The sequence below is a fragment of the Struthio camelus genome, chromosome W, assembly GCF_040807025.1.
Source record: "Struthio camelus isolate bStrCam1 chromosome W, bStrCam1.hap1, whole genome shotgun sequence".
Classification (NCBI taxonomy): Eukaryota; Metazoa; Chordata; class Aves; order Struthioniformes; family Struthionidae; genus Struthio; species Struthio camelus.
This window is the reverse complement of record NC_090981.1, coordinates 57,895,970-57,922,625: the sequence shown is the minus strand read 5'-3', so window position 1 is coordinate 57,922,625 and position 26,656 is coordinate 57,895,970. Positions and strand designations below refer to the sequence as shown.

Sequence of the window (26,656 nt, the reverse complement as noted above, 5' to 3'; positions counted from 1 at the left end):
GGACTGCAGACCGTTAGAGTGATACCCCTGTGAAGTGCAGTAGATAAGTGCTACAGATAATGTGGCAAAGTGGCAGGAAACCATGAGCCAGCCACCTTATGACTGTCATCAGCAAAAGGTTAGTAGAATGCAAGGTGCTGTACGAGATCTATTTAACCTTCAGCAGTAGCTCCCCATGGCCTCACTGAGGTCATCCACTCCCCATAACACGGGAGGCGCTTGTGTGCCTCAGTAGTTGCCCGCTTTAATTTGTTCCCCTGGCACCATTAACAGAGTTCAGGGCCTCGTGGGAGCTCCTTGACTTCAGAGAAGAATGGGTGTTCCTGCTTTCCTGTTCCAGGGCTGACCTGGACTTCTGTATCTCTAATGCTGTGAGATCTGCCAGTACAGTTAAGGGTTTTGTTCTTAAGGGAAAGTTCAAGAAACCAAGAGGCAGGCAAAGATACTGAATCCAGTGCAAGAAGATAGACTGCCCTCATCAGAGGGCATTTGTGTGCTGTCTGCTTGTTTTCCTGTGAGTTTACAGTGCCACGACCGTTGCAGGGCAATGTCCTGAGCAGGACCTGTGCAACCCTTTGGTCACTTGAGTAAAATCATTTTTCTGACTTCAGATAGGTTTGAGAGGGATCAGTTGGAAGCAAAAGCGTTGTCCCAACAGTCTGGAGGGAGGGGACACGTTTACCTTGCGTTGTAGTGCTTTCCCTGAAGAAGGAGAGCTGAGGACTTTAGTAATTGTGCTGAGAAGAACCCAGTCTGTTCAGGGCATGCAGTCTTCAGTCAAGCCAAGGATGCTTTAAACTGTTTCTGCCTTTCCTGAGAGGTGACTTTCTCTGGTTTATTTTGATCTCTCCCTAGGTATCTGAATTCCTCCATGAGAAGTGTTCTTCCAGCCTCTCATGTACACCACAACCTGTCCATGGGTCATGCCAGCTTAACTGATGTCCTGAAGAGCATTCCTCACCATGGATAGTCCACCCAAGCTGACTGGCGAGACACTGATTGTCCATCACATTCCCCTGGTGCATTGCCAGGTCCCTGACAGACAGTGCTGCTCCGTGAGTAAAAGGACCAACCCCTTCTGCCAGCCAGAGCTAGGCATCACACGGACCTCTGCCCTTCCAGACAGAGACCTTTCACAAACTGACTCCTTGGTGTACAGCAGCTTTCTCCAAACCTCGGAAACCTCAGCAGAGGCCTCAGACAACAAAGAAGGCAAAGCGAGGGACTTGATTGTCCCTAGTGTCAGTAAGCGGCACAACCCTTTCCTGCTGAATGAGGGTGAAGACCTCGGTATCTTTGGGGATGACTTGGGTCAAAAATCTTTCCACCTTCACAACTCCCTTGTGGCTGGCAAACCTCCCTTTCACCTACATGAGCTGTCCTTGCCCCCTTTCCACCTCCACGACTCCAACCACATTGTGAAGTCCTGGAACATGGCCACTCGCTCCGGTGTGGTGGATGGGCAAGAGGACAAAATCAGCAGTGATGACGTCCAGAAGAGGAACAACGTCAACCGGTGCCGCCAGGCCTCGGAACGCATGGAGCTCGATGACTGCAGCTGCCATCGTGGGAGCTCTTCCAGCTTCTTGTTTGATGGTGGCGACCAAGAATGGAACCAGAACACTGGTGAAGCACTGAGGAATCAGGACACTCTGCACAGCCGGACATGCAGCTGTTCTAGCTCAGAGCTCCAGCACTGTCGGTGCTACAGTTCATCGAGTCAGTCGGAAGCAATTGACCAGCAGATGGGCTACATCAGTGACTCTTCCTGCAACAGCTCCGATGGAGTGCTGGTGAACTTCAGTGCTCTCTACAACAAAATGAACGGCCATTCTCAGTCTAACCTGAATTCAGCCAACCTGTCCTGTGACTCTTCCTTCTGCAGCCACTCAGACACAGGGGCTTTTTACCTGGATTTGCATTCATCACCCACAGAATCCAAGATGTCTTGTGAGTCGCATCATCCAGAGAGTTCAGGGAAGGTATGTGGATGTCAACACTCCTCCTCACCTGTCCTTGACGCTAACTGCAACTCTTACCACCTCCACTGTGAGCCTTGCACTTCAGAGAGCTCAGATCTCACTGCCTGCTTCCAGAGCCAAGCACGGCTCGTTGTGGCCACTCAGAATTATTATAAGTTAGTCACGTGTGACTTGTCTTCCCAGTCATCCCCAAGCCCAGCAGGATCTTCCATAACTAGCTGCTCAGAAGACCACACCAAAGGTAGCCCAGCCCAGCCAAATGAATACTACCTGTTTAGAAGGCCTGACTTGAAACAAGAAGAAAGCAATGCGGAGTGCAGTGAAGAAGAGACAAAGGGAGAAACCACCCAGAATATGATTGAGGGTCAGGTCTATGTAAATGTGTCACCACCTAACCTCAACGCAGGCCGGCAGCGCTCCAGGAGCTACGATCAGAACCTGGACAGGAGTCCTAGCAGCCGGCTGGGCTCTCTGGAGCGTATGGTGAGCTGTCCCGTTAAGTTGAGTGAAAGTCCAGCAATACCTATCCAGAGTTCTCCCCCAAAGCGAGTGACATCTTTTGCTGAGCTGGCTAAAGGCAGGAGAAAGAATGGCTCTTCCCCACCTCTCCGATCCAGTGGTGATTCCTCCCTGGAGTTCTCCCCTATTCCTGAGACACAGCGGGATTGCCCAGCCTTCCTTGAAGAAAGAGCTCGCCGCAGCCAGAGTCTTCCACCCATGCCCTTCATCCATGGCCTGAACCGGAGCTGTGAGGGCTTCTGCTTGGATCAAACCTTTAGGGATGGCCAGGCTTTGCGTTCCACCAAAGACTCGGGCTCCAGTGAGACCATCCCTGGTGGGCATGGGGCAGGTGAGCAAGCCTCTCTCTCCCTGCTCACGGAGGCCGATGCCAGCTGCTCAGGTAGCTCTGCCAGTGGCCGTGGACAAAGAGATGTTAGAATCCGAGCAGACGGTAAGGAGCCAAAATAGGCAGAATGGAGATGTAAAAAGAAAGGCTGCCCTTTGGGACGTGAGGGGAGCAACAGAAGAACCTGCATGGCACTGGGAGACCGTTGCCTCTGCAGTTTGTTCTCTGGCCTACTGCTCTCTAGGGTAAAGCCCTGCTGTGCTTATTTCAGACCCACATCAGTGCAACTGTCTTGCCCTCGTCTGTTTCTAGAGCCTTTTGAGGTAGTGTGCAGTCTTCCCATATCATGTAAGGGAGGACATGGCATTAGCACTTAGGATCTATGCAACTTCTTGGAGAATTGTCTTATTCTGACTCCGTTCCATGGAGTTGTACTCCTCCAGTCCCATAAGGATCTCCTGCCGTTAGTTCCCAAGAGAGGGATTTGAGGATGCTCAGCACAGCTGGGTTCCCAGCAGAGGTAGGAAAGGGAACAATAAGATATTTTTTAGCCCTTCTTCTTTGGAGCCATATGGAGGGGAGGAGAAGGCATAGCCAGCAGCCTCTTCTCGATGAAGGGCCCAGGGAGCTTACAAAGTGTCTGCCACAATTTATAGCATGAGCCCTGTAGATGTTAGAGGAGCAGTGGTGTCTGTGCTCAGCCATCCCGTTAGCCTGGAATATCCTCGCTGTATCCTCCACAGTGCATGGGTTTGCAGCAAGGATTCCTGTAGAGAGGCACGTGGCCATCACCAGGGTAATTGTTCCGGTTCCCTCTGCAGGAAAGCCCTTTACAAGAATCGCTTTCCACACTGATATTGCCATTCCGTGTCCTGGTGAGGGAGCTGTGTGACCCATAAGTGGCTGAAGTACAGCCATTCCTCTAGCATACCAGGAGATCTCTGTCCCTGCCCCAGGCAGTTCTTGTACCTTCTTCACAGGTAGGAGCCTGTCTAAAATGGAGCAATGACCAGATTGCTGTGGTAGATAGCCCCTAATGTGCCAGAGCCCTGATTGTTTCCATTTAATGCCATGAAGATTTCTAGCGGGAGATGGGAAGAACAATTCATTCACTGCTGGGGCCGTGTTTTGCACTGCAAGTGTGGGAGAGAATTTAGCCTTTGGAGCAAGCGTTCTTTTTGTGTTGATCTCTTTGTTTACTGAGCCTTGAACCTGTGCATGGTGCACAGGATGGCTTGGAAAGCAGGTCTCTTCTGGGAGAAGATAGCAATGGGAGCAGCGCTCTTGGTTTGCAGAGGAATTGCTTGGAGGGAGCAAGAGCTGCGTAGGGAGTGGGAGAAGGGGGCAGACAGCAGTTCCCACAGCCATGGCCTCTGTACTGTCCCTTCCTATGACCAGTAATAGCAAGGCAGTCATTAGTGCTATGCAGAAAACGCCTGCCTGCAGCCAGAGATAGACGCAGAGCTGCTTTGCTCCAGCTGAGAGCAGCATGAAGCCTGGAGGGACTGAGGAGGGACTAGAGGGAAAGAAAGCCCTGCTAAGTGATAACTAGAGCTCTGCTTGGAATAGATCCTGAAGGTCCTCAGCAGCTCTGTATCCTTGAGTATGCCGTAGGCCTGGCATTTCTTAAGGCAGGTGCCTGCCCAAAGGCAGTTCTGGAGGAGGGGCAGGAGAGGCATGCCAGAGCCTGCTATGCCATGCTGGGATGCTGTGTGGCTGTCAGTCAAGGAGCCTAGCCAGTCCTCTGTGTGTATCCAGTGCTGTGTGTGTGTGTTTTGCACTGTGTGTACAGCGCTTCACACTTCAGCTGTTTCACTGTGGATATAGTGGCCCTAGGACGTCTGTGTCTGTCATTTGCTAAAGCAGGCCTGGCTTTTCCAGGGTTGGAAACTCTTCTATTTCTGCTGTGGGTCTGACTTGCTCCTGGGGAATTACTTTCTTGCCACCACTGATATATGGAACATCCTGCTTGGGTTCTGGTACGGGCAGGGGGAGGAGGGAAGCTCAGAGAGGGAACTGTTATAAAGGAAAGAGGAGGAAGGCAGAAGGGAAAGATCTGGCAGGGGAGCAATGGGCCTTTCCAACAGCACTGAGTGTGATATGGGATGCAGAGCTGCAGTGCTGTTACTTGGGATGCTTGTGCTAGGTTGGGTGAGTCCTCAGCACGTATGGGAGGGGACAGTCCTTTGGGATATTAAATCCCGCTGTCGTAAGTACTGTACCATGGTGTGTTGGGCCTGTATGGAGGCGGGCCAAGGACAGGTGCTTGGGACTGTGGTTTCTGGACACCTAGAGCTGCACTGAGATTTTGTTGTCCGTGCTGTCCTAGGGGATGGGGTAGAGATGAGAAGGGGGAGTGGAGCGTGTGAAGCTGGTGACTCTGAAAGGAGAGAATCTCCAGTGCAGCCCCCTGCTCTTCCAGGTGGCTGGGCATTCCACATTTGGGGCTACTTGTCTTTACCTTGCCAGCTCATGATGTATGTGGCCGGTTCTGACTTGAACCACTCTGCTTATTTCACTGGCTCATCCTCTTTCTCCCACAGCTGAGAGTACGTTCCATTTTGCTTGTGATCTGCCAGGCTCATGATGATTGTTCCTCTGCCCATCCTCACACTCGATCCCCCTTTCTCTCCCTGAAGGTGGTGGCACAGACAGCAAACCTGTGGTACGCTACAGCAAGGACCAGCGTCCCACGACTCTGCCCATCCAGCCCTTTGTTTTCCAGCACCATTTCAGCAAGCCACCCAAGGCACGTGCCCTGCACAGCCATTTTGCCTCTAGCCTTTCTCAACTCTATAGTTTGTCCAGCAACCGACTTGCCAGCCAGCAGACCTCCTCCAATTCCCAGTCCTCAGCCTCCGCCACCTCAGCAGAGCAGTCGATGGTGGCAGGGAGCCAAGCTCACAGCACGCTCCTGACCCAGCGCTCAGCAGATGGAGCTGCCTCCCTCAATGATGGCTGCATTAAGAAGCCTGCCCCTGAGACAACCCGGCCATCCCCCTTGGGGAGTTACTCTCCTGTGCGATGCAACGTGCCTTTCTTCCAGAGTGTGGACTCCTCCTCTTCCTCACCCACTGCAGAGAGAGCTGGAGAGAGCCAGCCTCCCAGGAGCAGGTCCTGTCCCATCTCTGCCAGCCTGCTTCCCACGAGGTCTTCCCCAGCTGTCAGTGCCAGGCAACCTGTCCACGTCACCAAAGCTGATGCCCTGAGGCAAAAGGAGAACCCCAAGCCAGTTCCCAAGAAGGAGGCACCGCTGGAGCCAAGCCCGCCACTCTCTGAGTACCGACTCCACAGTGAGTCCCTGCTACCCCTCTCAGTGGGTGGTAGGCCCATGAGCAGAGTGGGAGGCCACTCAGAGCCCCACTGGAGGAGTGGCAGTGAGACCAGCAACTCTAGTTCCCTGAGCAACATGGGCATACGGCCCCTCAACGGTAGGTACCCATCCCCCAGGCCATGCTAGTCTAGGAGACTAGACAAAAGTCTAGTCTGTGGCTCTTTTCTGTAGTACCACCCTCCCTTATAGCCACAGCCCAGGGTGAAGTTTCCTCTGGGTGCTACAGTGCCCTACAGCCCTATCATCAGTCTGCCTGCGAAAGGAAGTTGTATGCTGAAAGCACATCCCTCCAATTCTGGTCCCTATACTGCACCTCTGGAGAAGGCAGCATGGGGCTGCTGATCCCACAGCTCCCCGTGCCAGGTGCTTGCACCCCAGAACTCACTCCTTCTGTGCCTACAGCCATGAGGCCACTCAGGCTCCTGTGTTGCTGTGCCAAGCTGTGGCCTCCGCTTGTCTGTCATGTATACACGCTAACGTCCTGAAATGCTGCTGGACTGTAACTAACTTGCTGTCTCTCTTTCTCTGTCCTTTCTCCTCTCATCCTCTCTCCCCATTTCCCCTCCAACTGCTCATGTCTTCCCATACGGTGCACGCTGCCTGTGGTGTTCTAGCGAATCACCTATCCCCTCAAGCACTGAAGTGGCGGGAGTACAGGCGGAGGAACCCCCTGGGCCTGGACCGTGTTTCAGGGCTGCCTGGCTTAGCAGGCAGCCTAGACAGGAGGCAGCAGGAGCCCCGACTGAACCGGGGGAACCCCATCTTTGAGTTCCCTGGCACTCTCAACACCAGCCAGTTCCACTGCAGGCTGAACGGTGCGCACCACCTCTTTGCTGGGGGTATCTGGGGATCACCTTGGGGCTTAGGGTCAACATCCCAGCCCTACCAGGCCTCATTTTTGCTCTGCCTGCTTCAAGCAGGAGGGATATGGCATCTGGTCACACTGGGGCTGAGGTGTACCAGAAGAAAGTGAAGACTGGCTCGCTGATGGGTGCAAGCTGTGTGGGGCCTCCCTTCTCCATAAGCTGAAAGTAGTCGGGTCTGGCTCTGGACCAGGTTGAAGATCATGGGGAAAGTGAATGGCCCAAGAGCAAGCTCAGACCTCAGCAAGTGGTCGTGGACCGTGTCCAGCTTGTAGCCCATTTCTCAGCTGTTGGAGATCTAATGTCCAAGTGTCCCAGGGTCTTGGCCCATCTGCCCCAGCCCTGGTAGCATGCTGAGTGCTGGGTTACAGCTCTCATGGGGGGGCTGGCAATACTTCTCTGCTCTGCCATTAAGGTGTTCCCCATCCTCTAAAAACTGTGCAGGAGGCCCTGTGAGGGGCAACTGCTTTTGGCTGAACCTTTGTGAGTCCTCCAGGAAGAGCTGTGGGGTCTGTCTTTCGGAGGGAGAGTGTTCTTGAGGCCAGCCCCACATCACGGAGTGAATTCCCCGAAACTCTACATCTCACACTGCCAACCCCACCAGTTTCTCCACCCCTCCTTCACTGGGAATCAACCAGATGGAAATCTAGCATATGAAAGAACTCCTGGAGAAGTCTACCCTTGCAGAGGGAGAGACCATCCCAAAGGATGGGCAGAAGGCAGCACATTGCTTGCTGCCTGTGTGTGACAAGTAGGGATTCTCAGTGTGCTCTGCTTTTGACCCAGTTCCATCCCTGTTGGGGCTATCTGTACAATGTTCCTGAGAGTCTGGTGTAGTGAGGTTTCCTTTAGCACCAGTCATTGAGAATGAATCTCCCACAGCATCTTCCAGTGCCCACGGTCCCCTGCCAAACTGGAGCTAGACGTTGGGTGGCCTGTGGGTTTGAACTGTAGAAGCTCATGTTAAAAACCGTTGCTGGGGGAGTTACAAGCCTGTAGCCTTGCAGCTCTGCCTCAGGCTGGGACAGGGTAGTGTGAAGGCTCCTGCTGGTGCAGGTTGCCACTAGGAAAAGCCACAGTGTAGGAGAGGCTTTGGTATAAGGGCTTGGGGCTGATCCTTCTCCCTCTTCTCTTGGCCCAGCAGGACAGTCTATGAGGCAACTCCAGCTTACCTACACTGACTTCTTCCCTGACTACTTCTCGCTAGCAGAGAAACCCCCTGCTGAGTTCTGCCTCTCCCCAGATGGCAGCACAGAGTCTATCTCCATTGACTTGCTGCAGAAGAAGGGTGAGTCCATACCTCTTGTGTGGGAGTGTGGCGTGGCAGAGCATAAGGGCAGACAGTGCTCATCTGTCTTGTCTCATCTCTGAATAGGCATAATGGTTTCTTTCCCTGCCTTTCTCTGCTGTTGGTGTCATACTAGATGTCCTCTTGTAGTGACAGCTGTTTCTGTGGCAGGTTTGCTTGTTCTCTGCGCCATGCTGCCTGCCATGGAATACGTTTGAGGTGCTTGTCCCAGGAAGAATGATGAAAAGGGATCTTAAGTCCACAAGAAAAGGTGGAGAGAATAGGCAGGCACAGGAGTATGACCCTAAAGCAAGGCATGCTGCCACCCTGTTTCACTATACAGGGGTTAATCTGTGGATTCACGTGATGCTGCAGATGCTTGAGATTTTGTAAATTAGTTGAAAGCTCTGTTGGGTTCTAAGCTATATGGTGAAGCGTTTGTATAAATGGGTGGGGGAGAGAATCTAGAACAGGGTATGGCTGTGATAGGGCCTGAGCTAGAGGTGGGCTTGGGTACAGGGTTGTTGGTAGCTACCTCTGTATCATGTCAGAGAGAAGGGATGTGCAGAAAGGTTCCCGTGCCTTTGCCAACTCTGCGCTGGCGATTACCAGGTGGCAGCCTTCCCCCCTATTCTGCTTCTGTTCTTGCATCATGTTGATGCAGGTGTCACGTGACCCACTGCTGGCTTGTTACTGAAAGTTATTACATAGCTTGCCAAATGCATGGCTCCTGCTTTGTCTCCAAGCAGGATCAGAGCATTGAGGGACTCTGTGCCTTGGATCCATCTCTGCTCCCACAAGGGACAGTGTATGGAGAAGGTGTCCCATGTCCCCTGGGAATCTTGACAGGGTGTCTTATGCTTCAGCCGCTTCTAAAGATTGTTCCTATTATCGAGGTGATATTTGAGTCCGGGAACCAGCAGGGACAGATTTGGTTAGGAGAGGTTAGAGAGGAGACATGAGCTCATCTTCTTGGAAATGCCCCTGCTCGACTTCTTCATGAAGTGTTTGGCTTGGGCCTCTCGTAGAGGCCCCTCAGGCAGCTCTTTGACCGTGTCTTTGTCCTCTAGGTCTGGTGAAGGCAATCAACACTGCCGTTGACCTGATTGTGGCTCACTTTGGAACCAGCAGGGATCCAGGGGTGAAGGTAGATATTGCTTTCTGTATCGCTTCTCAATGTCATGAGTAACACAGAGGGTTTGGTAGGGGCTGACTTTCTGTTCTCTTCTAGCCCAAAAACTATGGGGCATCAAATGAAGCTAGCAGTAGTAAGAACAGAACAAACAAAGGTGGTGGTACTTCATGCAGCAGTTAGTAAATTTGTGGTAATTCTTGCTGCATGGTGCTGGAGGTGCTAAAAGGTTACATGGATTTAAGGGAACACTGGCCCAATACAGGGAAGGGAAATTCATTGGGTCTACTAAACACATAGGAATCATGTCCAGCTTAGGCAGTCCCTGAGCTGAAAGTAGTTGTAGGCTGGGACAGTATAAGGGGAAGTATTATGTGCGTTGCTCTGGTTTGACTCTTTCTTATGGACTTACATTTGACCCTTAACGAGAGAATACCAGGCCAGCTGGACCTCTGGTCTGAGGCAGTACAGCTGCTCTTTTATCTCATATAGTGGAGAGTTATATTTCCCTCCTCGGCCCTTCCTGTGATCCTGATCAGGCACTAATACCAGGGCACAGTGCAGTGTCCCCAGTCCCTTGATATATCACAGGTCTCCACAACGATAAAAAGTACATCTGTCATTGCCCATTGGTGTCCTTCTCTGACACCCTTCCTGGGGGGACCTGCGTTGCTTCTGTGACAGAGCCCTTGAGAAGTCGCGTTGCCTTCTGTAGCTGGGTGCCACAGGAGTTGGCTCTGCCACAGTCTTTGCTCTACCCTTGCATCAGCATTTGTTTTGTTGTGAGGCTGGGGATAAACGGAGCGGCAGTCTGTGCTGTTCACAGCCACTTGCCTGTTAAAGTCAGAGCTCAGATTGAAGAGCAGATGAGACATCTGGGGCAGGCAAATGTCCCCTGTGGCCCTTGCCACAAAATCACTAGCTTCAGAGTGCATTTAGGCTGCCCGTGGGGCTGGCTGCCTCTGGCTTGTGCTCCCTTTGTCTCTCATTTCTGGAATAACGCAGGCAGAACAAGCTCGCTTCTGCCTGCCCCAACCATTGTTTTTCAATCCTGTGACAGCATGGCTGTGGTGCCTCCTCTCAAAGGTGAACATTCTGCTTCGATCGCAGGGGCCCTGAAGCAGCAATGTTACAGTGTTTGGACGTGACAGCTGCCCTGGGGTGCTGTCCCCAAGGAGAAACCTGACTGTGACAGATTCCAAACCCGTTCAATCTTATCTCAGAGCCCAGGGTAGTCTGCCCCTAATTACAGTTGTTGCTGATGTGGAGATTGCTGTGCAGCAAAATTGGAGCTGTTTGGATGTCCTAACTTTGTATTTCCACAGCTTCTTGCAGACTTCACTGTGGATTTCCTATGCTTGCAGCTTTGGTCTAGGGAATAATTTGAACGTTTTCACACTGCTTTACTTGGCAGACAGCGCTGTACTTACAGCCTCGTCATGGTTTTAATATGGGGTTCCATTATGCCTCAGTATGCCAAGGGCTGAGCATTCACCTGTTAAAAGGCATCCCCTGTCCCTGATGCTCCTACGCTCAATGGATCTGGCAGGATTATTCCTGACCCAGAAGTTCAGACTCAGTTCAGGGCCTTTGTGGACCTGTGCCAGCCAGCCAGTGTAATTCCAGCTCAGCTGGTAAAGCCTGTGCTCTAAGCCCAACTGCCCAGGACCACCAGAATGATGTGCATCCAGGGCTGACCCTTTGGATTGACCCCTCGGCAGCTCAAGGACTGCATGCAGCAGAGTGTATCCCTGCTCTGCTGATGCTGGGCTCTTAAATGCTTCCTCACCTCAACCTAGGCCTTGTCCAGCCATTTTGCCTCCACCCTGTTTATTTATAGTAATCCCTAGGAATTATAGCTTGGCATGTCACTGAGTTAAGTGTTCCTTAACCCCTCAGTGCTGGAAGTTCCTTAACCCCTCAGTGCTGGAAGTTCCTAGGTCAGTTGCTGCTTCCTGCTTCTAAAATAGCAGCAAGAAAATCTTTTGCAGCAGTACAAAAAGTCCCTACTCTTTTCTTCCTCCTGCAGGACAGCCTTGCTATATCTCCTTGCTATATATGCTGTAGGGAGAACTTCAGACATCCTTTCTAACTAGGATATCCTCTTGCCAAGCTGTTGCTTCATCTCAGCATGGTGTAGACGCTGCAGGGAGCAGCCCAGAAGTGGTGTGTGAGGCAGCAGGGGTGAAGGGGAAGAGCTAGCCTGTGCAAGGAGCTGCTCAGTTTCATCTTGGCCTGGATATTGCCCTGCTGGATGTCTTTGGTGGGCAAATGGGGCTAGACTGTTTGCATATGTCAGTACTCCACGGAACAGTTACTAACTCTCTCCCTGTTGCATCTTTTCCCTTAGGCGAAGCTTGGGAACAGCTCCGTGAGCCCCAATGTGGGGCATCTCATCCTGAAATATCTGTGCCCTGCTGTCCGGGACATCCTGAGTGACGGGCTTAAGGCTTATGTCCTGGATATGATCATTGGCCAGAGGAGAAACATCCCCTGGAGTGTGGTGGAGGCATCCACCCAACTGGGTATGGAGCCTGTGATGATGCCTGTCCCTCCTCAGCACTGCTCTGCTGTGGCTGAGGAGGTGCTGGGGAAAGTTGACTGTAGGGGTGGGGGTACGAAGTGGCCATTCTCCCTCAAATTGCCAGATTTTCCCGTACTAGGCCCTCACAATGGAAAATAAAAAAGAGAGGGGAACCCCTCCCCCGCAAAGTATCCTTTTTCTCCCTCCCAAAAGAACGTCCTTTTTCTCCTCTGTACCATTCCAGGGTTCTTCTAGACTTCATCTTTAGCCCTGCACAGCTGCTGTGTGAGGCAGAGGTGTGCTTTAGCTTGGTCCGTAAACAAATTTGTGCATACAACTCACTGGGCTCAAGCATATCCACGTCACCTACATCCTCTGCTATTAGTACTTTGCACCTTAGATTGTGGTGGCAGTGGCTAACATCCAGAGGTTACAGATGGCAGGCCCACACTGTTCTCTGCTTCATGAAGAGCTTAGGTCCAGGCCTGGGAAGCCTCCTAGCCTGTCTGCGGCAAATCTCCAGCTCCGGTGTTGTTGCTGTGATTGCAGACACCCCAAATTATAACCACCCATAGCACAATTCTGTTTACTTGGTGATTCTGAGCCACAGGTTGTGGTCCTCTCTGAAGTGACAGGGACATGTCTGTGGGGTACTTTCCTGCACTGACACTCTCCCAACGTTTTGGAGTGACAGTCTAGGAGAGACTATGGCACATCTCCCTTGCGGAGCCCAACTGTTGGGATGGAGTGAATTCATTCCGCTCATCAGCGGAGGGGAAATGCACAAGCAAACAGGGGCACCCAGGCCCTTTTTGCCTTTCCCTGAATGCTCCTTCCTGATGGTGCCATTTTGGCTTTACTGACCACAACTAATCCCAGCGTTTTGCTTGTCTCCATAGGCCCCTCCACCAAGCTGCTGCACAGCCTCTACAGCAAGATCAGCCAGTACACGGAGTTGACCAACCACACCATGAGGTTCAATGCGTTCATCTTTGGCCTTCTCAAGTAAGCAGGCTTCTCGGGCTGACTGCATGTCGCTCTCCAGGGCTGGCAACAGGCTTTGCACCTGACCCCCACGCAAGTGCAATTGCCAGTAGAAATATTTAAGAAACTTGGGAGCAGCTCCCCAGCTGTGAGTGGAGGAACAAAGAAGCCATGAGCCTTAGGGAACTCCAGAGGGATCAAAACCTACCCCTCAGCAGGCCAGGACTGAGAGGGGCTGGCTGCAGCCCACTGAAAAACACAATCAACTTGTTTTAGCCCCAGAACGTTAGTTGGGAGGAATCTGTCTGTCTGCGTTCACACAGGACTGGAGATAACATAAGCAATTTAAATTACTCCTGGATAACCCTGTATTGCTGCTTCCTAGGGTTGCAGTGAATTCCAATACGTGAGGCTCTGAAAGAGAGATTTTCCTGGTCCAGGACTCTAGGCTGACCTTTTCAGGCTGGATAAGGAGTGGGCACGCTCAATATTAAACAGCAAAATGACAGTGATGTTCTGTCTCTTTCCCTTTGATGGGATGAGTGCTGTTAGGATGCTGTTTCCCTGCCCCACTCCAGTGGTCAGCAGGAGCTCTTGACGCTGGCAGTGGAGTCCCCAAGATTTCCAAATGTTGGGAGACCCCCAAAGCCAGTTATGCCATGCCCACCGTGCCAAGGGTAGCCCAGCTCTTTTCCTCAGGCACAGAGTGCCAGCATTTTGGCAGCCAAACCTGAAGCAATGGTCTTATGTTTGTAGATGATTTGCCTCTTCCATAGGAGCCCTGCTCAGCAAAGCTAAGCTCTGCTGAGAACGTAAGTGCTAAATGGTGAGGAAACTTGCTGGAAATGTGGCTCTTAGGGGCCACAGTGGCACAATACCTCATTTTAAAGCAAATAGGGAAGGATGGTTCCTTAACAGACTGGGTGGCTGTGGTCAAAGCATGCTGATTGGAGTAAGTCACTGTCTTTTCACCGAGTTTTGAGGTTCACAGGGCTGTGCTATGTAAACGCCCTTTTCCAGCCACACTTCTTGTAAAACAGCTAGGATGAAGGGAGTGAGGGGATTTTTCACTGCTTCTTCCCTGCTTGTTTTTCCTTCCTCCAGTATCCGGTCTTTGGAGTTCTGGTTCAACCACCTCTACAATCATGAAGGTAAGAGCCTGGGTGCTGTGAGCTGGAGTGGAGACCAAATTCTGCATGATATGAGCACAGATCCAAGTTCTGGGGCCCTTTTGTTCCCTGGTAGTGTCTCAGTCTATATTGCTCCCCTCTGCTCTGAGCTGAAGGATTAGACTGTGTCCAGTGTACAGGTTGTTGCAGGGCTGTTCAGCTACAGAGACGGAGGTGGAAATTGCAGCCTCATACAGCTCCCTCCACCTAAGCTGTGGAGAGTCTGGCTAACCATGTCCTTCCCAGTTGCAGCCAGTACCCAAGGCTGCCACCTCCAATGCAGATCCCTCAGTCTTCCCTCATGGGATCTGGTGCCTGTGTGCAGATGTAACCCTCCACAAATTTATTTGTTTTTTTGCAAATTTCTGCCCAGCACCTAGGAATCTGAGATTGCAGGGGGTGTAAACACTTTACTGAAACACTTCGAGTATGGGAGATGGAAAGGAAAACCTCCTGATGAACAAAGAACAGATTTTACTGGCTGTGTCTGTTTTTTCAACCAGGGTTGTATCTGGACTGTGTAGACACCCAGCAGCTCTGACCAAGCTGCCTAGCACTTCGTCATGCTGCTTCTAGGTGTTAAGTGCGTTGTGAGACAGACACCCTTAACATGCTGGATGCCCTGTTAAGTGCTGCAGGCTCAACGTGCGCTCAGCCCAGGGCCGCATGCACTGCTAAAAGAGCCCAGCGTAGTGTCTTCTGGCAGGCTTAGTGGCCGACAGAAGATGACATTGCCAGCTGTGCGTGTATGCACTTCTCTCTGGAACAGCCAGGAGAGCAGACGTGCCTTTGTACCCAGAAGTGGGGCAAGAGACACCACCCTGTTTTTCTGGAGCAGAGAGACCCCCTTACAAATCCTCCAGTCTTTTCCAAGCCATCATTAAGAGCTGAAAGGGTGAGCAATATCTAGGGGTCTCTGGAGACTGAAGGCTGGGCAGAGGGGTAGGAGACAGGATGCAAGTCCTGTCTGTGGTACAAGTTTGTTACCTCACTGGGGTCAAATGGCCACAAACCCTATGCCCAGCTCTCTGGTGGAGAGGTGGTGGGTGGTGCCGCAGGTGCGGTCAAATAGGTGAATGCTGCAGATGGAAAGAGCTAGTCGATTTTCTGTTAGGATCCACAATTCAACAATTCCCAGCCAGATCCTTGGAAAGAATTTATTCAGCTGTTCCTGACACACTCTCTGTGTGGGGGACTGGTATTGGCTCAGTTCTGCAGCTCCCTGTTTGTATCTGGGAGGTGGAAGAAGAGAATGTTAACATGTGTCAGCCATCTTTGATGCTCTTTATTCACACCCTATGCCCATGGCATTTGTGATAGAGGGTCTCCTGGTGGATAATCTGACAGAACAAAGTTCAGGCTGCAAGCAGGACTAGAAGCAACATCTGGGCCAGTTTGCTCACAGAATGTCTGGTGCTCCCTGACTACTGGCACAGTGCTGAACCTCATGCTGCAGCCGCGGTTGTTACCAGAAACTAGTGTTCAGACTCCTTTCTCCATAGCTTCAGTAGCTTCTTGGTGGCCTGGCAGTGGGCAAAGGTGGCAAGGGCCTCTGATCTAATCGCTGTCTCCTGCCCTGTAGATATCATCCTGGCACACTACCAGCCGGTGGGCTTCCTGTGCCTGTCTCACAGTGTGTGCCAGCCCCTTTTTGAGGAGCTTCTGCTACTGCTCCAGCCTCTCTCCCTGCTGCCCTTCAACCTAGACCTCCTTTTTGAACACCACCTGATGCAGATGGGCAAAGAGCAGCAACAGCAAAAGGAGCTGCTGCGTGTGAAACAAGACCTGCTGCTTTCTGCACATTCCACCCTGCAGCTGATGCGAACACGAGGCAGCAGTGAGGATCCTGATGGCTGCAGCACTGCCCCTGAGTCATGTAAAGCAAGTGCCAGAGATGGTGACGTGTCACCAGGCCACAGCCCCGACCAAATTGCAAGCGAGAGAGTCAAGGGGGTGGGGGCTTCCTGTGGAGACGTCGACAGGGAGGAAGAGAGGAGGAAGGTGCGAGACAGCACATGGGAGGGGAAGAAAGACAAGCAGGCAGGCTGGTGGTACCAACTTATGCAGAGCTCCCAGATTTACATTGAGGGCTCAGCCGAAGGCTCGAAGTTCATCCGCTATGAAAAGAAGAAGAAGGCTTTGAGTGCTGTGCCCAGTTCAGCTGAGACCCACAAGGCACCGCCTCCCCGTGAAGGGGTGGTAGAGGGTGCAGAGTCCTGCCCAGTTGCTGAGGGCACCTTGGAGGAGAGGCCCAAGGCTGCCAGCAGGCCAAGCCCCGAGGCTGTGGCAAAGCCCCCAGAAAAGCCGCAGCAAGCACCAGCCAGCGAAGAGGCCAAGGAACGAAACTGGCCCTTCTGGATGGGTAGCCCCCCAGATTCAGTGCTTACAGAGCTGAAGCACAGCAAGGAGAAGGAGACCGGGACTCAGCAAAGACTGGGAGCAGCAGCAGCCCCCCAAGAGGAGAGCAGCACCAGTGCACCAGAGGGCAGCCAGCCCATTAAGTGGGGACACTTGTTTGGGTCCAGGAAGGTGCAAAAGGAGCCCAGACAGCCCAACAGGTAGGGACATGGAAGGCTTAGGGTTGGGGAGGGCTAGTTAACCTGGGATTGCTGCAGTGCAGGTGGGAGTCAGGCCAACAGCCTAGTCCTGTGCTACACTACAATGGTACATCAGCCCTGCCAGCCTGCCTGCCTTAATTCCACCCATACCACTGTTCCCCGCTGCTCTCACCCTTCATCTATCCCTCTTGCTGACTCTCCTCTTCTGCCTGAGCTGGGCTACTGCCTAGATTCCTAAGCCCCTCTCTGGGGGAAGATGGGGAGAGGCCTTTAGTGTGGCCCCTGCTGCTCCATTCCCCTCATCCCTCTCAAAAGCACACACTAGGTGAGAGAAGAACATGAAGGCATCCCCGTTGCTCACAACGGGTGAGGAGGAGGCATGAAGTTGCCCGGTGTAGCTGGATCCTCCTAGCTTTGTTTCTCCATCTGCACCCTGCTTGCTTCTGTGGCCACTAGAAATGTTCTCAGAGCAGGCCATGTTGTGTCTGGAGGTAGCTGAGCTCGCCCCGCAGGATACGTCTTGGGGACTGCGGTGCATGTTGTGAACACAGTCGGACTTACAGGGCATGAACTTGCCGTGGAGCAGCTGCTCCTTGCCTCCAGGTACAGTTCCCTGCCACTGCCTGCTTCTGTCTCCCTCTCACAGGTTGCCCTCTGGCTGGCTGAGCTTGGACAAGTCTGTGTTCCAGCTGGTGGCCCAGACGGTTGGGGCAAGCATGTGGCGAGAAGCAGCCCCTGAGCCAGAGCCCCCACGGATGGAGCCGCCTGAAGTGTCACCTGAGCAGCGGCTGGCTCGGGGGCTGTCTCCCAACCCTCCCTGGTGAGCCGTGCCATGTGGCCATCCTGCAGGTGCCAGGGATGTGGTGGGCTGGTGGGGTTGATGCTGCTTTGCCTGTTAAGGTTTGTCTGGTCCCTTTTGCACTCGTGGGCCAGTGGCAGTTTAGGGCAGTAAAGCAGTTTGCGCTCTGTCCACCCCAACTCGGCAATCTGCAGATGAGGGGGAGCTGGGGAAGGCATTCGTAGGGCCCTGTCACAAAGCAGCCATGGGGAGTCTGACTGGGGAGGCGAAATTGCTCTACTTGCTCCTCTGTGACTACAGTGGTCCCTAGGCTGCAGTGGGGTGAGTGTCCTGTGGCAGGCTAACCCTTTCTTCCCTCCCTCTGCCTGCAGCCAAGTGAAAGCTCTTTGCCATCACATTGCCACTGAGGCAGGACAGCTGAGCTTCAACAAAGGGGACATCCTGCAGGTCATTTCCAAGGTGGACGGTGACTGGCTGCAGTGCAGCTTCGGCTCCGAGAGGGGACTGGTGCCCATCATGTACGTCACCCACCCAGAGGACGAGGACTATTGACACGGCTGGGAGGCTGAGCACAGTACCGTGAGCTGCTGAGGCTCCTCTGGAGGAAGCCCACCCACCCTTCCAGAGGAACAGACACAGCTTCTTGCTAGTTTCTTACCTTTTTTGCCATTACAGGATACAGTAACCATAGGTTCTGCTCCTTCTCGCTCCTCCTCGTGCAGCTGCCAAAGGCCGACTCAGCCGAAGGGGCCTCCTGCCAGCTGCACCTTGTGTTGCCAGGCATCGCCGTGCATGCAGCCGCGCCAGGAACTGCCTGAGCCCCCTACACCTCACGCCATCTCCAGCACCTGTAGGCCGTGAACTCGTACATAGCAGGAATTCAAGCAGTCCCTGCCAGAGCAGGCGCTGCCCCTCTGCCCAGCTCAATGCCATGCTGAAGGGTGCAGGACGTTGGCTGTCCCCTTCCCAGGAATGGCAGCGCAGCCTGCAGCCTTCAGTATTGCTGGAGTCATCAGCTACAGGGGTGGGAGCACTGTGCATTAGCAAAATCTCTGCAAGGCTCTCCCATGCTGACAGGTTGTGTTGTGGCTTGAGGGGGACCAGAAGGTAGGCTCCCCCATCTAGAACAGCCCTGTCCTAACCTATAATAATGGTGCGTTGTGTATTGTACCGCACCAAGAGCTTGTGTCACACAGGTCGGGCATGGCCAAGTGCCTCCCTGAGAGGGCAGTCCAGCCCATGGCCTGGCACTGCCACACTGCAGGGCCTTGTGCTGTGCCTGGCCATGGCCAGGGGAGAGGGGAAACGGTATGTGTGTGTGCAGGACAAGGGGGTGTGGGGGGTTGTGAGGAAGGCGTGTGAATGTTCCGTATTGCGTAGATCCAGAATGGATAGTGGTACCTGGGCAGAGATGGATGTCCCTCATTCCCTCCATACTGATGAGGGAGCCAGTGCCTAGGTTGCCCTGTGACGCTCGGTGGAGAGAGGGAGGCTAGGACGGGAGGGAGTGAGGACAAGGTCCCCGAGTGGGATAGGGATGCTCTTTGGAGAAGGGGGCAGTGCTCCCAGTAGGTAGAGCGGGAGGGTGCTCCCAGAGGGAGCAGGGGAGACAGGGTGGGAGGGATGATGTTTCTGGTCTTGCTGAGCAGTGCTGTGGTGGGGGGAGCGAGTGGGCCCATAATTGTGCACAAGCACAAGGGGCTGCTGGGGGTCCTGGGGTCCTTGGCAGAGCCAATGCCAGTCAACCCCTTCCTTTCATGTTCATGCCGCCCACCGGTGGGGAACAGTGTTAATGAAAGACCGTGCCAGTATTTGGTGCCTTGGCCAGGTTGATGCTGCTCACGGTGTCATGCCTGGGCTGGCTTCCCCATGGCAAGGGGCCCTGGTTTTGCAAGGTTACCTCCTGCTTGTACATCGCTTAGCGGACATTGCACCATATTTAATTTGTATTCCCCAGTTAGAACGAGGTGTCTTGCCTTTATTTATTTCTTTATTTATGATGCATATTAATAAAAAAGGTGCTGATTGAGCTCCCTGCTGGTATGCGGCCTTGTGACTTCAGCCTGTCCCTGGGGAGGGCCCAAGGGGTACCTGTGCTGGGTCACCGCATTGCAGGCTTCATCCTTCCTCCAACCACAGCCAACACCAGACCTTCAGAGAGAGACAGATTGCCCTCAGCTACCCTTGGCTTATCACAGACCATTCGAGAAGAGAGAGGTTAGTCCCCGTTTGGCCCAGAGTAGCAGATCCAGTCCCCATATCATCCAGTTGAAGTGCAGGACCAGAAGTCCTTTCCTCACCCGTACGATGTATTCACAGACCCTGGCTGGATGTGGCTGCCCGTGCCTGGGTCTTTCTTTTCTGTGCTCCCCTGGGTAAGCCTGTGTGTTTTTTGCCTGCTTCCGGCTCTGGCAGTGCTAGGCCAGCAGTGCTGTACAGATTTGGAGACCCTGTCAGCTTTCAGGCCTGGGAGGAAGAAACTAACCATAAGGGGTACTGCTCCTGGTCTTGCCATAGACCTGTCACCGTCTGGGATCTCTTGTTCGTCCTGAAAATGAATTGCTTTGACTTGCTGGGCTATGTCACATCATCTGATGGTGGTACGTCTCAGCTAGGCAGCTCAGCAGGGCTGGGGTGACCCACCCTGGAGGATGCAGTATCCCCTCAAGGGAGGTTCCTGCGGCAAGATGGGGCATAACTACACCAGGATGCAGCCCTAGGTAAGCAAGAAGAGCTGCAAATCCCCTTCCACCTTGCATCACACTGGCAGGCAGCATCGTTTGGGGTTGCTTGTCTTTATTCCTTATGCATGCTTGGGGGGAGCCCAAGTAGGTTTCAGAGAGGAGTTCACACCATGCCTGACCAGTATTCTTAGTCTGGCATCTGCTTCTTGACGGTGCTCACGCTCAGGGCGTTGTTAGTAAGGTGGCCATAAGTGTGGCCAAACTGGAACTTGTAACCTGTGGACAGCAAGGAGAAAGTCCTGAGTAGTGTGGGAAGGAGGAAATGAGAATAATGGGCTGAGCACAGGTCATGGGGCTAAGAGCCAGAGCCTGGGACAACCGGGCTGTGAGACTTGCTGGCTATGGGTCACCTCACACAGAAGGGATCTGGGGCATTTAAACTTAGACCAGCCACAGCACAGGATTCCCAGGTTCTGCAGCAACGACCTCTGCGAGCCCATCCATCCCTTTCTCTTACACCCAGGTAGCTCCAGGGAGAAGATAAAAGCTCTGGTTGAGGCTCCAGCTTTTTTTATGAGGGTATCACGTTGGAGTGTGAGGCTACAGTTTGCAGTGGTGAAGTGAGCCAAACAGGTTCAAAGTCCAGAAATGAAGCAGCACGGCCCCTTATCCCAACCTAGGGAGTCACAACATGGCCACAGCTTGCACATGGTGCTGTAGACAGACCCGCTTACAAATGGCACCGGGCCAGACTGCTCTTCCCATTTGTGCAAGCCGGCCGAAACGGGGAAGGGAACTCTGTGCGCCCAAACAGGAGTGTTGAGTCAGACTTGCAGCAGGAGAGGGGATTTCCAGCACCCTGTGTGCTCTTGGCACAGACACCAAGAGGCTCTCATGCCAGCTTTGCCCATGCTTACAACGAGGGGATGCTTGCTGCGAGGCTGCCCTGGATGAGGCTGGCCGTAGCTGAACGATGAGGACATGAGAGGCTGGATTTGGGGTCGCAGCTATGGGTTTCCGGCCCTTGCGTCCTTCCGTGCCAAGACACTCTTGCTAGATGTAGAGGAGCACACTGGGGGTGAAAGCTGATTTCTCCAGAGGGAAGGTGTGTGGCCGTGGCTGCTTGCTGCTGGACGCTTACCTGGGACGTAGCCCGTGTAGTGAGGTGGCAGGCCCGTCTCCCTTGGGTAAGTCTTTCCCAGAGGTGGGAGGATAGTGCTGCCTTCCTTGGTCTCACTCCTGTCTCCTTTCTTCAGGGCCATCTGACTAAACTCAACCAGGGCCCGGTTGGTGGTTATCGGGTAGCCTGTCCCAATCAGGAACCGGGCACGAGGCACAAAGCCCGTGAAGCCTGCATAGGTCACAAGAGATACCCTGTAACAAGACCGGCACTGGCTGTGAGCAGCCCTCAGAAGGCCTAGTGCCCCCAAATCACCCAGGGGGGCACCTGGGAGTCCCTGCTGGACTTCTCCCATGCCCACCACCCCCTTCCAAATTGGCGCTCTTAGGCTCTCTGCATCCCCTTTGAGGAAATACCCTATCAGGGCAGTATCCCCTTACCATCCCCCTGGGAGCCCAGCCCTGCCCTGCTCCTTGCAATCTTACCTGAAATGAAATATTTCTGGGGGTCATCATCCTCCATGGAGTAGGGGGAGCACTGTGGCTGGAAGGTGTGCAGCAATGCATATGGGGCAGAGGCTGCCAATGCTGCTGCTGCGGCTGGGTGGCCCTGGTGGCAGCCTGGCCCTAGGGGGTCAGCTGTGAGATCCTGAAGGGGACATGGAGCTGTGAGTACCACTAGCAGCAGGCTCGGCTGGGCAAGGATTCCCTGGTGCTGCCATGCCCTGGAGCAGGCCCTGATCTGGGAAGGATGGCTCAGCCAGGTGCTGTTACAAGGAGCTCTGCATCCCTCAGCACCCCTCAGCTGGGACCCAGTGGCAGAAAGGCAGATGCTGTGGGACACAGGTGGCGATGGAGGGAGGGATGGGTGTTGGCTGCTGACCCCAGCTCGTGTGCCCTCCCCTCGTTGTGGCTGCGATGTGCTGTGTGCCCTGGGCACAGAGCAAGGCGGGGAACAGCCCTGGACCAATGGTGAGATGCCCACTCACCCCAGCCCGTCTCACATTGCTCTCCTGCGTGGGGTCCTGCAGCAGCGTCCGTGTCTTCAGCCAGGCTTGCTCCTTGCCGGCAGCTCTCAGCCTCTGCTTGGCAAAGTCGCTCCTGGCCTCCTTGCAGATCTCGGAGTAGGTCTTGGCAAAGAAGCACTGGGCTCTGGGGATGAATCCTGGAGCAGAATGCCCGACGCGTTTGAAGCAAAGAGGAGCCCCCCTCCACGGTACAGGGCCTGCTCTGGTGTGATGGGGAGGGCTGCAGGACCCAGCAGTGGGGTAGGTAAAGACATGGGGTGAGAATATGGCTTGTGGGGGGCTGAGGGTGAATGGGAGCACAGAGGCATGCGCCAGCCTGAGGGATGTGTGCCAGCTTGGAGGAGAAGACCTGCCAGTGCCAAGTGACAGGAGTCCTTCTCTATACACCCTCTGGTCTGTCCTGGGAAACTATCTTGCAGCTCCCACAGTACCGTGGTGCTTCACAAGGGTAAACAGTTGGGACAGGGCAGCAGGGCTGGGTGCTAGTACAGGTAGGTGGGTTCTGCAGGTCACCACTGCATGCCAGGGCAGCCTCCTCCTACCTGTATATCCAGGGATGATGATGGAGCTCAGCGACTGAGTGCCTGCCCCACAGCAGGCTCCTGGCTTCCCTGGCAGGTTTTGGGGCTCAGTGCCTCGGCAGGACCAGCGAGTCGGCTGCAGCACCAGCTGGCAGGAGCGCAGGACCTCTGGGCTGGTCAGGAGCTGGGACGTCTGCTGCCCGTAAGTCTTCCCCATGCTGAACTTGTAGTGAGGGCAGTAACCAGTGTAGCTGCCACGGCAAAGCGAGGGCAGCCGCAACGTTGGGAGAGTTACACAGGGCAACGCTGAGTCCTAGCACTGTAGCGCTGCCGTGCTCACCCTGCCTCTTTGCGTGTGCTGCCGTGCTGCCACTCTATGTGTGTGCCCAGCAGCTGCAAGTGCTTACCCTTGCACAGGCAGTGAGAGCAGGGAGGAGGGTGCACGTGGGGCAGGGCAGGCAGGGAGAGTTGGGATGGGGATGCACATGGGGGCAGGACCCTCCCAAGAGCAGGAAGGTAACCACACCTTATTCCTGTGGACCAACCACATTTTGGGAGATGCTGGAGGCCACAGGGTGCAGCCCTGCACACCTGATCTCTCACACCTGGAGTTAAAGGGCTGTGGGAAACACACAGCAGGTGAACAGCACAGACCAGCTATCCCACACACCAACCCACCCCACCAGAGACTACCTGCACCTCTAAACCCATTTCCCCTCCATCCTGGCGACAAGGACCTGCCCTGGACGCTCCTGGGTGCCTGCACCCAGGAGCAACCTATTTCACATGGAAACTTGCTCCCCGATCCCAGAGCGAGTCTCAGAGCTCCCGGTGGCCTCGGGGGAGGCGAGCAGCACCCTGGGACACCAGGGGGCTGAGGTCGCTGGGGCAGGCACTGCCAGCAGGAGAATGCTGCTCCCCTCTGCCATGCCACCTCGCTCCTTGCTGCTGCTCCCGGCTGGCCGGGGCCAGGGTGGAAGGTTGCTATGGAGGCCCCTGTACACAGTGTCATTGCGAGCTGGTGGCTTGTGGGGCCCCAGGGAATCGTCCTGATGGCATCTCCCTCCCTTCCCTCCCTTGAGGAAAAAAAAAATACCCTGGATGCCAGAGAGGCTGGCAGGGACAGGGAGCTTGGTGCTGGCAGGAGGAGCTGGCAGGGCTGCGGGGGAGGGCAGGGCTGGGCTGGGAAGCAGAAGCAGCACCCCGTGGGGCTGCACAGAGCAGTCGTGCTCTGTGGGCCTCGGTGAGGAGGACCCCCGGTACAGGGGTCTCTGCACAGGGACACAGCTGCTCCCAGAGCCCTGTTCCTCTAAGGCCAGGCAATCCAGCACCAGCCCCTGTGCTTACCCAGGGATGTAGTGGGGCTTGGGAGTCATCAGGACCTGGCTCCTCTTCGGAGCAAAGGCTGCAGCCATGGTTTGCAGAGCCCTCACTGGCTAGGAGCAGGGCCCTAGTCAGAAGCAAAGCAATGTTGACAGTCGCTCAGAGACTGCTGTTGGAGCCAGGCAGGCAGGACAAGTGCTGAGGAACCAGGGGCCAGGAAGGGAGGAGCCTCCTGAGCACCAACAATGGCCAAGCTGCCTTGGGAACAGGCTGGGAGAAGCAGGGTGGGGATGCACACGGGGCAGGGCGGGCAGCCCCAGGGGGTGAGTGCCAGGCCTTGGTGGCCTGCAGGCACCCCAAGCTGATAGACCTGCCCACATGCGCTGCTTCCAGTGCCAGGCTCTGGAGGGGTCATGGTGGTACACACCAGCCTTAAACCCCATGAACCTGCAGTGCTCATGCAGTGCCAATCCCCACAGTGCAGGAGCGACATCCCATGGGGTGGTAACAGCTCTGCGAAACGTAGCTCCAATACCGATGCACTGGCTAGGGAGGCAGTGAGCCAGCTGTGCTGCAGTGGCAGCCGCAGGCTGCAGGGAACTAGGCCATGCTGCGAGGCTCACAGCAAAATGGGGCACGTGCACAGCAGCGTGCCTGGACCCTGGCACCGCCGGAGCACTGTGACACATGATGCACAGAGGTGCTGGTTGCTGCCCATTGACCTAACCATTGGCCAAGCTCCACATGCTCCCAGTGCAAATATTGGAGCAGGCCCTAGGTGATCTCTCCGGGACCGCAAGACATGGCTCCTAAGGGGGAGAGAGGAGGGTGGCCTCTGCCAGGGGAGACTCTGAGAGTCTCTCTCAAGCTTGCTGAGCTCCTGGAGCAGCTTGCCGGTTTTTTTTTTCTGGAAAAGCTGCTGACTAGAGCCCTAACCAGCTCTGTCCAGTCCCTGCTGTCCCACCCAGGGCCCTGCATTGCATAGCTGCTTTTTGGGGTGTTAGGGGGTTGCTGCTCTCCCTCTTCCCCGGGAAGCTCTGGCTGCTCCTCTCTTCAGGTCGTTGCACTGCAGTGTGCCCCGAAGTCATTTCAGGGCATGCTTGGAGCTCTGGCACCGTATTGCAACACCTCCTGTCGTTATGCAGAGCCTGGGTTATGGTCAGCAGTGGATTTTTCTGATGCAGTGCAAGGGGAAGTGTGAAGAGAAAGAGTGAGTGAGAGCACAGGGCTTCCTGACAGCTGCTTGAGCCACACTTCTGCTATGGAATTTGTGGTTTCAGATGGGGTAATAAAGGGCTTTTGGGGGTGTCATACTGTTATCACGGGTCTAATCTGACAGCCATTGCACTGGGAGCAGCGCACAGAGCCACTGAGGCTGTATTTTTTCAGCTTTATTTGATTTATGGAATTCTCCTAGCCATTTTCCAAAGACCCGCAAAAGGGGAATCTCTTCCTACTGAGGTGGTTTGCTTTCATAGCCCCTTCTTGGCCTCCCACACTGAAAAATCCCAGATGTAGAGTTAAGCACCGTGAGGCAGGGAGAGGCAGTGTCTGAGTTCCCATGGGTGTGGGAGGCAGAGGAGCAGATGCTTTCCCCACTGAAACCTCCCACCTGAGGCAGAGCGTGGCAGTGGGGTGCTGTGCTGCAGGGAGAGCCAGCGACCGCACTTGGCTAGGTCACGCCTGGGTACCCGTGGGCTGCACCATGCCCGCTGCGTGGGAGCCCCAGGCACTTCTGCCAGGGCAAATACGTGGTCAGGTAAGGGAAATCCTGTGTGGGTTAGCTCTGTGTCTGAGCAAAGGAAATGGAAAGGCAAGTCTCTGCCTTGGGGAGCAGCTCTACTGCAGGAAGAGATTAAATATTGATAGGGGAAAGGAGGCTGAGGTTGTGTTTCTGAGTGCATGAGGGAAGGAGAGAGGCGTCCAGGCAGATGCTAGCTCCGTCCTTGAGAGGTGCTTGGCTGTTGGAGCACCTGCCCCAAGCAGCATCACTGGGGAAATGCCAAAACTAGACTTCTATAATGGGCCAAATTTTTGGGACTGCTGGGGAGAGAGTATTTTTGGAGGGAGCCCCCCCCCCCCCCACCGTACCACACCCTGCCTGTGCTGAGGCCAGTAAGGCAGGAAACGACTATTGCTTGCGGATCAAGTGAAGGATGTGCATCAGCATAAAGCAGATAGATAGCTTCAGAGTCCCAGACCCTCCTGGAGAGCACAGAAAAGAGGAATCTATCACAAGGAGCTGGTGGCCCGTCTGGGAAGGTGTGGACAAGATTTCAGGACATGATTTCTCCCCAGCTGTGCGCTACAGCTGGGGCATGGACCAAGCACCTCCGGCAAGAGCTGCTGGGCAGGCTGGAGCACAAATTCATTGACTGCTGCCCTAGGCCATCTCTGATGGTCAGGTTTGCTGCTATGGCCAGTTCTACCAGTAGCCAGTCACTGGCAGCCTCTTCACACCTCACTGCCAGTGCATCTCCTGGCTGTGCTTGCTGCTGCCT

The 26,656-nt window shown here is 54.4% G+C and overlaps 2 protein-coding genes across 12 annotated transcripts in view; one reads left to right on the top strand and one right to left on the bottom strand.

Annotated features, from left to right (window-relative positions):
* Positions 1 to 19,509, top strand: part of LOC104150897 (AP-4 complex accessory subunit RUSC2) — a 60,321-nt gene extending 40,812 nt beyond the window's left edge. For 8 of the 11 annotated variants that reach the window (XM_068925614.1, XM_068925609.1, XM_068925613.1 and 5 more), the window contains 11 exons: positions 856 to 2,934; positions 5,469 to 6,260; positions 6,778 to 6,978; positions 8,171 to 8,314; positions 9,385 to 9,461; positions 11,797 to 11,971; positions 12,870 to 12,975; positions 14,059 to 14,105; positions 15,706 to 16,681; positions 17,328 to 17,501; positions 17,852 to 19,509. In XM_068925614.1, the coding sequence (XP_068781715.1) occupies positions 963 to 2,934; positions 5,469 to 6,260; positions 6,778 to 6,978; positions 8,171 to 8,314; positions 9,385 to 9,461; positions 11,797 to 11,971; positions 12,870 to 12,975; positions 14,059 to 14,105; positions 15,706 to 16,681; positions 17,328 to 17,501; positions 17,852 to 18,032 (4,845 nt within the window). In that variant the 5' untranslated portion in view covers positions 856 to 962 and the 3' untranslated portion in view covers positions 18,033 to 19,509. The remainder of the gene's footprint in view (positions 1 to 855; positions 2,935 to 5,468; positions 6,261 to 6,777; positions 6,979 to 8,170; positions 8,315 to 9,384; positions 9,462 to 11,796; positions 11,972 to 12,869; positions 12,976 to 14,058; positions 14,106 to 15,705; positions 16,682 to 17,327; positions 17,502 to 17,851) is intronic. The other 3 variants (XM_068925615.1, XM_068925616.1, XM_068925617.1) reach the window with 3 other exon arrangements.
* A 293-nt stretch (positions 19,510 to 19,802) lies between these two features.
* Positions 19,803 to 24,308, bottom strand: LOC138064144 (ciliary microtubule inner protein 2B-like). Its single transcript, XM_068925401.1, has 6 exons — positions 24,180 to 24,308; positions 22,854 to 23,083; positions 22,273 to 22,448; positions 21,770 to 21,932; positions 21,306 to 21,515; positions 19,803 to 20,440 (listed from the first exon to the last, which is right to left on the bottom strand). Exons 1-6 carry the CDS (start codon positions 24,245 to 24,247, stop codon positions 20,352 to 20,354), a joined length of 936 nt encoding a protein of 311 aa, XP_068781502.1. The 5' UTR covers positions 24,248 to 24,308; the 3' UTR covers positions 19,803 to 20,351.
* Positions 24,309 to 26,656: the final 2,348 nt, after the last annotated feature.